The sequence below is a fragment of the Pimephales promelas genome, chromosome 12, assembly GCF_988280905.1.
Source record: "Pimephales promelas chromosome 12, fPimPro1.hap1.1, whole genome shotgun sequence".
NCBI classification, from domain to species: domain Eukaryota; kingdom Metazoa; phylum Chordata; class Actinopteri; order Cypriniformes; family Leuciscidae; genus Pimephales; species Pimephales promelas.
The window spans coordinates 24,375,966-24,386,293 of NC_142780.1; the positions used below are offsets into that span (position 1 = coordinate 24,375,966).

Here is a 10,328-nt window from a genome sequence, read left to right on the forward strand (position 1 = left end):
GTGAGCATTTTAACAGGTAAATAGAACAATGTGTGTGTGGCCTTTACTTTGGCAGGCGTAAGAAAATGGAGCATCATCAAGCCAGTTTTTCGCCTTGGGATCACACAGGAAGCTGGTGACAGGAAGGGTGTTGACATAACCTTGGTCACAGAACAACTCACAGCGTTGCATCTGCTGGCCCGCAACATTCGCAGTGCTACACAGAATGGCACCATGGGAAATGTCTCTGTATGGAAGGGCGCACTCAGGAACTGAAAAGAGAAAAAAAATAAGGGAAAGTATTGTTGCCACAGGTATATGCCAAAACTAAAGTCAACAAAATCAAAATTGACAATAATTTATGGAATATTGCAGTTTTTATCATCAATATATTTTAATGTTCAATTTGATATTTTATGCTCACCAAGGCTGTATTTATTGAATCAAATACATTACACTGTAAAAACATAATACATTTTAAAATGTAATTTAATTCCAAATATCATTACTCCAGTCTTCAGTGTCACATGATGCTTCAGAAATCATTCTAATATGCTGAGTTGATGCTCAAGAAACATTTATTATTATCAATGCTGCTTAACGTTTAGTTTTACATTTCTGAACAATGATTTGTTCCATTCAAACATTTGTGGTAAGACTAATAAAAATACAGAAAAATAAACTTTAATTCATCAAGGATGCCTTAAATTGACCTAGAGAGACAGTGAAGACATTTATAATGTTATAAAATATTTCTCTTTAATAAATGCAAATAAATACTGTTCGTTTAACTTTTTATTCATCAAAAAACACAGAAAAAAGTTTAACCATTTCCACAAAACTGCTTTCAACATTGATAATAATAAGAAGAAATGTTACTTGAGCACCTAATCAGCAAATTGGAATGATTTCTGAAGCATCATTTGACACAAAAGTCTTGAGTACTGATGCTTTAAAATTCACCTTTGGCATCACCGGAAATAAATTACATGTTAAAATATATTCAAATATAAAATTTGTAATAATATTTCACAATATTACTGTTTTTTTGGTTAAATAAATGCAGTCTTGGTGCGCATAAAAAACTTCTTACAAAATAAAAATGATGATTTCCAAGCTTTTGACAGGTACTGTATCCATGGACAGTATATTTCTATTTATCTATCTTAATTTGCGAGCTTTAATCAAAATAACAGTGACATCCCTTCTTTTCTCTGATGACGTTTACCGGTAAGAGGGCAAGGCAACCTGTCACTCACATGAAATCACAGCAATAACAAAATAAAACTATTCCGACAGACAAAATAAAGTACCACCCAACATTTTTTTTTTTTCGTTTGAGAAGTCGTTTCTTGTTTGCGCATACATTTAACAATAGAAAAGAAAAGACTATCGCAACCTCCATATCATGCCGACTATAAAGAAATGCAAAGTGTAACCTAATTCACTTACTGTCACAGGCTGGGGTTCGTCCTGTGCTGCGAGAGGTTCGCGTTTTTGGCAGCTCTTTTCCGCTTTGAGAAACACACCAACAGTCGAACAGGTCACACTGCAGGGGTAAGAACCGCTGCCCGTCCTGTACACATTCAGGCTCATACCCCACACCAACCTCTCTTTGCAATGCCAGAGTCTTCTGTAGAGAACACCAACCTGGACCTACAACACACAAAATAATATAAAGGTCTGACGTGGTACATTTCTCAACACCTTGCTACAAGACACGGTACTGAATATTGCTGCTGTGGTCATATGTGTGATTACATTGCAGTTCTCCAGAGGGATCGGCTATGGCAGGTTGGATGACTTGTCCGCTTATTGGACTCACGCACAACCCCTGCGAATGGCCTGAACTGGTCTTCTGGAGTACTGAAAACTCCCCATCCTACAGATATGTGCACACAAACAATGAAACAGATACACATGAATTGCGAATCTTCACCTAAATAGTACAACCTAAATAACCACAAAAGAAGGCCTTACCTCCTCACATGAAGGGTTATATGTGAAGGTGATATTAGAGCTTGTTTGCATCCAATTAGAAAGCAGGGAATGACTTTGGAGCCTTTGGCATGTAGTTTGACCTGGGGGACAAATTATCACAAATCAGCTTACAAAGATAAAGCCCAGAAGTAAAACTAGCAGTTCCCCTAACAACCTTGATTATTATTGAAAAGATTTGAGTAAAACATGAGATTTGACTCTTACACTGCTGAGGGGCCGCAGAACGAGACATCAGAGAGTCTGCGATGTATCTGCCCTCCTCATCAACACACCAACAGAGAGCTATGGCATCAGACAGAGCAAAAACATGAAAATTATCCAATATTGCAATGTTTTCCTTTGGCAGAATACACTACTGTTCAAAAGTTTGGCTCCAGTAAGAATTTTTTTAAGAAATTCATATTTTTATTCAGCAAGGATGCAAAAAAAAAATCACAAAAGTGACAGTAAAGACTTCTACATTGTAACAAAAAAATCTATTTCAAAACTTTCTAGTCAAAGAATCAGCACCAAATCAGCCCATTAGAATGATTTCTGAATGATCACGAGACACTGAAGACTGGAATAATGAGGGAATAAATTACACTTATTTTACTGTTTTTACTGTATTTTTGATCAAATAAATTCAGCCTTGGGGAGCATAATAGACTTGCAAAAACATTTAAACATCTTACCTACCCAAAACTTTTAAACAGTAGTGTGTGTGGCAGGATTTTTATGTGAAGTACCGTAGTATGGTCTCACCTGTGCTTTGGTGGCACTGATTGGGCAGCCACTGGCCATAAGCATCACACTGTGGGATGTAGGGCTGGTACCCCAACATTAAACTCTGTCTGTCTTTGTCACTGGCCATCGTTCTGCTCTGCCAATAGAAATGTAGGGCTGTCGAGAAGCGAAAGCATTTTTAATATTAGTGTGGGTAGAGCTTTACAGCAAATAACCAGAGAAATGAAGTGTGGAATGTTTAAATCAGACTTGTTGAATGACAAATTAACCTTATAAAATTCATACACTACACAGTTGAGTACATAGTGCATAAGTATAATGTATAAGTGTATAGTGAATAATTTGGGACACTTCATTTCCAGGGTTTTCTCAAACTTCTAGTACTTTCTTCTGCAGCATCGTTTAACTTTCATTTTGAAACAGATGAAACAAAAGACTGTACTGGAATGAGCTGCGAGTCTCAATGGTGAGTTGATGTTGCTCAGCAGAGTTTGAGTGATGGGGATGTTTGAGGAGCGTGTCAGCTCCAACTCCACAGGGCTCAGATAGACACTCTCAGCCAGGAGGAAACCATAACCCACAGGCACATGTGTGTTGTTTGAAGCAAAGATTAGTTCCTCAGCCTGCTTCAGGAACTCAGAAACCTGGCTTTGAACCACAGAGCAAGGACCTGGACCTGAAGAGACACACATGTTAGATATTATGAAGATGATTTCAATAGATTATAAAGCAATATTTGAGCAGATTGTAATGTCACTACATATAATAATTACTATTGTGTATAACTCACATTTGGGAATTTGTCCAACAGGAGCCTTGCTATTTGCTAGCATGTCCCCTTGAGGGTTAACACACCAGCATTGACGCATATGAAAAGTCCCGAGAGGAACACTGAAGTCCGATAGCGGACCTGGATAAGCAGAATCTTCTCTTCTGATCAGCCTCCAGAAAGATAATGGGTTCAGAAAAACTGATGGTCCGTGATTGGCCTCAACGCTCCCTTCTAACAAGTCAGATGGAACATCAGAGAACATCTTAAATCTCGCCAGGACAGGGAATACTCTGTGGTGCCCAGCCTTGAACAATTCAGATACAAAGGCTCGGAATGACGCCATTGCTTCTATGTTTCTTGCATAGGCTCGCAGAATTTCAAGAAGTTCTGAGACGGGCAGGTCTTGTCCGGAATTTATGATCCGAACCCACTCACGGTAGAACTCATTCACTTGTTCTGGAGGTCCATCGCACTGGATCTGGTTCCAGCTGCCATCATGTGCACAACGAGGTATGTACACTTCAGAAAGCTGCGTTACAGAAGATGGATCTGTGAGGACAGAGTGGATCGTGGACAGGAATTTGTGGGTAGCTGTGGCCTGGCAGTTTGTTGGACCTTTGGAAGAAGATCAAGAGAGCATTATATCAAATCACAATATATTTTAAGTAATAAAACATAATATTTAAAATGTTAACTCAAGTTGTTAATTTCAGATTTGTTTAATCAGTGTTAATATGATGCCATTTCTGTATAGTAAAGGGCTATTGTTGTCAATAAACTGCATGGCATTATGGTGCATTTCTGGTTTCTATAGCCATTATGTAGTTCATGTACTGTAAAGCTGATAAATCAAGTTGCAATTCTGAGAAATAAAGGTTAAATTATGAGATAAAAGCTGCAATTGTGAGTTTAAATCACAATTGCAAGATATTGACTTATATTTATGCATTTGGCAAATGGTTTACTCTACATTCTAAAGTATAAAGTCACAATTATGGAAACTAACTCTCAATTTCTACATAGTGCCACAATTAACTAGACAGACATTCGCTTTTATAAACTTTCCGAGAAAACATGCAAAAAAAAATGTACAACAGCTTGTTATTGGGACAGTACCCTTCAAAAGACAACATTGTACCAACAACAACATTATCCCTAAAAGGATCCTAGTAGTACTATAAGTTACAAATTTGCACCTTTTAGGGGTAGATAAAGTACAAAAGTTCCCCAGTGACAAGCTGTTGTACCCCTACAGGTAAAAAAAATTTTACCAGTGTAAAACCTTGAGAAGAAGCTAAACCTTGAGAAGAAGCCTTGCAAAATTGAAAGCACCTAAGCTCCATAAAACAAGATGTCTCTATAATGCATAAACTTTGGCTGGTTGTCTATTACATATGAGATAATTATGCCAGATAATTGAATGTGTGTTTAATTAAATGTATGAACATAGCTCTGTAATTAATCATCTGTGTTTAGTGTTCAGACTCACATTGAAGAGAGCTTCCTGAACTCTGAATGCCGAGTTTTGTTCCAGATCGGTCCACGCAGAAACAGCTTTTGCCAAGGCACTGTCTTGCAACGTAAGCACCATCAGTCTCGCATTTAGGAATGAAGACCTCAGATCCTGCGGAACTACTGGCTTTGACTGCAATAGCCATCTTACGTTCTCTCTCACACTGGGATAAGCATCTCGGTCTTGACTCAGCAGTGCGAGAACCTGTTATCTCCAGACCACGAGAGTCCACACACCAACACTCTCTGCCCTGACATTGAACTTCTTGGAATAGTCCATTCTCAGTGCACTGGGGTATGTAAGAAGTCAAGGTGGAAGTCACCGAATTACAAACATCTGATTTCTGGAAAATTGCATGAAACAGTTGACCCAACTGGGTGCTTTCATTTGCCTTCAGCTGTTTGATGGCCTCTCGAAGGGTAGTGAGAAAGTGCTCATTCTCAAGAGCCATTGAAACAAGTTTAATCATATCTCGGTTGATTTTCAGGTTTACGGAACGACCAAACGCATCAGAAATCTCCTGGTCTATATTAAGATTGGCAGAGTCAACTGCAAAGGTCTTGGCCAACTGCATCAAGCCGGTCCCAGCCTGCATCAGACCAACTTGACTAAAAACTTGACTGAAATTCAATGTACCACTGTTTCCAACGATGCCAGTGAAGTTGAAATTGCCAGCATTCTTCAGGAATTTTCCTCCAAAAAGATTCTCCTGGAGTCTCTTGGGATTCGGGGCGAGAGCAAGAGCTTTTAGGGCAAGAGCGCCAGAGGGAAACATCCCTTGAATGAGCTCTGCCAGGATGTCTCTGACATTTGGACGCTCCAAGTCTGGCAACGACTGCAGAAGACCGGAGTTGGCCAAAAGCTCCTGGAATTCAGGACTGCAAGTACCAAGAAAAGAGAAGGTGTCTTTGGAAGCGGAGAACACGTTGTTCTTGCTGAAGTCTCCAGCTGGGCCATAAAAAAGCCTGGAGAGTGCTTGTCTCCTCTCAGACAGGCAGTCTTTCGCTCCAGTGCCTAAACAAATAAGAAACACAACATTAGTCAGTGCACAAACTCCATTCTACTTAAAAATTAAGCAACCGCTAAACTCTCAGAACTCAAAGATTCATTTTTAAAACTAAACAGGTAAAATCATTTAAATAAGCTTAAAGATCAGAATTTCTACTGCTAGATTGGATTCATTCGAGTAGTTCACAATGTGTTTACTACCGTATTTGACTACCGTACCTACTCATTAATGTTATTGATTGATAAAATCAAGATTTACTGTTACTAGAGATGCTGAAGAGGCATCATGGCAGATAAGTATGGAATATACCATGAAATACAAACAAATGCAATTAAGGCCAAACTCACTACATTTTGGTAGTCCATACTGGCGTGTGCCAAAGATCTCTTTGCCATCAGCATCCACACACCAGCACTGGCCACCGGACTGACACTGGGTTGGCACATACACTCCATTATCAGTACAGGAGGGTACAAAGGAATTACCAGCCTGAGTAGCAGCGGCCCGTTCACTCTCACACGGGGTGGGACCTTATGAATACAAAAAGAGTTGGGTACTGTTGGGTTGAGCACCTGTACTATTATACAGATGTATCAAGTGTTAGAAATGCTAAGAGGTGCATTGTATTCCTGCAATACCTGAGTAGTATTATTTTATTGTTTTTCATAGTCTGCTTGCATGTACATGAAACTAATGTTTTTTTTAGTCACCACAAAACAAAATTGTTTATTTTATCACAAGAAAAGTCGATTAATTTTTTTCAAATTATTCTTGTTTAAAGTTTACAGTATTTCTTTCTCAAATTATATGCTTACATGTACATGAAACTAACATTTATTAGTCACTGCAAAAAGCATTTAAATGTATTTTATAATGGCAAAACCATTTGTTCTTGTTTAAAGTATAACATGACAAAATGTCATTACTTTAATGTTTAAATCAAGAAAATACTATTTGCAAATGAAGAAAAACAACTTAAACCTAATTAAAAAAAATCTTAAATTGACATGAGAAGAAAAAAAATTCTTATCTTTAATTATATTTAGATATTTTTACTGGAAAACAATTGCAAAAATGATTTTTACAGTGTATGACCATCATTATAGTTCATTAGTTTTCGTTTTCAACAAAATGTTGCATACATCTAAATTTCCCGCTGAGGGCCAGCTGGACAGCAAGGTAGCGGCGCTGTAGGATTCGATACATGTTTGACTGTGCAAATGCACTTCCTGCAGTCTGGTCTGAAAACGCTGTGTCGTACACCTCATCCAAAAGCAGCTCCACACCTAGACAAACCAAAATCAAAACAATTCATCTTTATGATACAGCACATAAAATGTCCCAACTTGATCAGGCCAAAATAATCCTTGAATGACAACACAAATCATAGCACCACTTGACATTTAGGTGATGCTTTAATACAATGTGATTTATGGTTCACTTATTTCAGGGACAGTTGCCCAGGAGCAAACAGAGTAACTGCTTTGCAAGAGCACAATTGTGACAGTTTATGGATCACTCCTAGCTGGGTTTGGAATTTTGGCCCAGTTTTGTAACCTGAAATGTAACAGAAGAGGTATGCATCACCTGTGCTTGGCATCTCTCTTCCACGACTGTCTGCACAGAAACAATAACTAGATAGCTCTGGGTAGGCCTTTCTGAAAACACTAAAGGTCTGGAACACTTCTGGGTTTCTGTTGATGAAAAGAAACTTCAGTTAAGTAAGTCATTTTAAACTAAAGAAAACAGAAAAATTATGAAAAGAGAAAACAGAGAAAGGAAGCATTTATAACTGTTTTCCTGACACAATACTGCTGTCTAGTGGTAAAACATGCAGGCTGGTTTCCCAGATATAAGTGTCGAGCACTTCACTAAAAGAGCTTTCAGAAGGGAATCTTTATTCAATATTTATACAATTTAAATACAATTTGGGGTCAATAAGATTTTTATTTATAATTTTAAAGAAATAAACATTTATTCAGCAAGGATGCAATAACTTGATTTAAAAAAAATATGTTTATATGCTGTTTGAACATTATATACAGCAAAGAATCCAAACATTTATGGTACAAGAAAAATGTTGAGCACCAAATCAGCATATTAGAATGATTTCTAAAGGATCATGTGACACTTGTGACTCGAGTAATTCAGCTTTGCCGTCACATGAATAAATTACATTTCAAAATATATTAAAACTGAAAACACATCTAAATTGTAATAATATTTCACAAAATTACTGTTTTACTGTATGTTTGATTACAGTTGGTGAGCTTACAAGACTTCTTTCAATTTAAAAAAAAAATCGTATCGACCCCAAACTTTTAACGCGGTAGAGAAAGGTTTGAAGAAAAGGCATGTCTCACCTGTTGAATGTGTGTAACAGATCAAAGATCATCCTGTCAGAGGTGTTGACAAACTTGCACTGGACAGGTAAGAAGCTCCCATCATCTGAGCATTGAGGGGGAGAGGGTTCTCCGAAACCATGAAGGAGTCGCCGCTGTCTCACCTCACAAACACCAGGACCTAGGGTCAAGGGTTTAGAATCATTTAGCATCTGATCACTAATAGGCAACACATTTAAGCATCAACCAGCAATTTAATAGTCAGGAATAAAATAGCTATGTAAACACATAAGCAGATAAAACTCTTGATCTTTTATAGAGACTCAACTAAACTGTTCAATTAATGCATCTGGGAATCAAATGAATGCGACACTGAATAAGTGAACTCACACTTTGAGAGTTTTCCATTTTGCCTGGTTCCGTAGATCTCCATGCCTTCTTGGTCCACGCACCAGCACTGGCCACGGGACGCATCACACTGCACCTGCTCGTACTCACCTGAGTCCAAACACACTGGCACAAGGGTTGCGTCTCCAGTCTGCAGTGCCTGTTGTCTCTGGAGCTGGCATGAGGTCAAACCTATAGTGAGGACAGAGTGTGGTCCATTCAATGAAACTAAAATTCAATGGACACATATAACATATGATTATACTAAATCCTTATGTAAACGTTCTCTTAAGTTAATCATACTTAATATTAACAGCACATCTCTGTTGTTGATGTATGACCTTAAGTGGTTGCTCAAGGATTATGTTCCCAGAGACACCAAGCAAACACATAGTTTAAAAGTTTAGGGTCAGAAGGATTATTTAAATGTTTTTGAAGTCTCTTATGCTGACCAAGGCTGCATTACTTTGACCAAAAATTCAGTAAAAACAGTAATATTGTGAAAAATGTATTTTCTATTGTAATATATATTTTTTTTAAATGTCATATATTCCTGTGATTCCAAAGCTGAATGTTTAACATCATTACTCCAGTCTTCAGTGTAACACAGTATGCTGATTTGGTGCTCAAGAAACATTTCTTATCATAAATATTGAGAAGTGCTGCTTAATAATTTTGTGTAATAAAGTTCTTACTGCCACCAAACTTTTGAACGCAAGTGTAAAGAGAAATGTGAGAGGCATTCAAAATAAAAATATATTTAATATAGAAAAATAAAGAAATTAAAATAAACAACTGACATTTATTCATGTCTTACGTCAAGGTTTTCAACAACCCCAAATGCAAGTAAAGCCACTTTATTTTTGAAGTGAGGACAGGCTGTCAAGAAGTATGAAGGGCTTACAATGAACAGCGGATCCATTTTGTCGACTCCCAGGTATCTCAAGACCCTCTGCATTCACACACCAACATTCACCACCTCCGCGATTACACTGAACATGCCTATGAGAAAGGACTTTTTTCAGAATTTCACAAACAACATGGTAATAGCATTGTACATTTATACAGCATCAGTCCAGTTAGTGCACCTGAAGCGGCCATCCTCAGAGCACTGGGGGATGTGCTCGTGTTCCTGAGCTGCACTGACAAACCTCAGCTGCTCACATTGACTCAGACTCTCTGTCTCCAGCTGGTACTCTAAAGGTAAAACAATAAATAATAATAGGTGGATGAATCTTGTAGTCCATAAAAAAACAGCTTCCAGACAGTAAACATAAAGGTGATGTTGTGATTAGACCAAAGACGCTCACCTGAAATCTTTCCACATGTCAGAGAGAAGGTGCCAAGCAGTGTGGCAGTTAGACAAAAGAGCGCCATCTCTTCCATGTTCTGCATCTTCTCTGGGATGCAAGAACTCTCCTAGTGAATGCTACGAAACTGCAGCATCTTTTATACCACAACCAAGATGTGCACTGTCATACCCGTTCAGCATTCTGTTGTTTTACAAAATTGTCTATTAAAACACTAACCTCTCCAAACTGGTTGAAGTGCCTGGTGGTGAATAAGAACACTCTGGGCATTGTAAAGTGAGCAGCCAAG

General features: G+C 38.1%; 1 protein-coding gene across 1 annotated transcript in view; it reads right to left on the reverse strand.

The window, feature by feature from the left end:
* The window catches only part of tg (thyroglobulin), a 37,116-nt gene extending 26,920 nt beyond the window's left edge, over window positions 1–10,196 (reverse strand). The window contains exons 1-17 of the mRNA XM_039680192.2: window positions 10,040–10,196; window positions 9,818–9,926; window positions 9,634–9,731; window positions 8,733–8,921; window positions 8,364–8,523; window positions 7,588–7,694; window positions 7,143–7,286; window positions 6,348–6,530; window positions 4,968–6,005; window positions 3,497–4,093; window positions 3,149–3,382; window positions 2,725–2,862; window positions 2,185–2,262; window positions 1,960–2,060; window positions 1,741–1,861; window positions 1,432–1,635; window positions 48–251 (exon numbers count right to left, since the gene is read on the reverse strand). Of these exons, the coding sequence (XP_039536126.2) occupies window positions 48–251; window positions 1,432–1,635; window positions 1,741–1,861; window positions 1,960–2,060; window positions 2,185–2,262; window positions 2,725–2,862; window positions 3,149–3,382; window positions 3,497–4,093; window positions 4,968–6,005; window positions 6,348–6,530; window positions 7,143–7,286; window positions 7,588–7,694; window positions 8,364–8,523; window positions 8,733–8,921; window positions 9,634–9,731; window positions 9,818–9,926; window positions 10,040–10,124 (3,790 nt within the window). The 5' untranslated portion in view covers window positions 10,125–10,196. The remainder of the gene's footprint in view (window positions 1–47; window positions 252–1,431; window positions 1,636–1,740; window positions 1,862–1,959; window positions 2,061–2,184; window positions 2,263–2,724; window positions 2,863–3,148; window positions 3,383–3,496; window positions 4,094–4,967; window positions 6,006–6,347; window positions 6,531–7,142; window positions 7,287–7,587; window positions 7,695–8,363; window positions 8,524–8,732; window positions 8,922–9,633; window positions 9,732–9,817; window positions 9,927–10,039) is intronic.
* Between the last annotated feature and the right edge of the window lie 132 nt (window positions 10,197–10,328).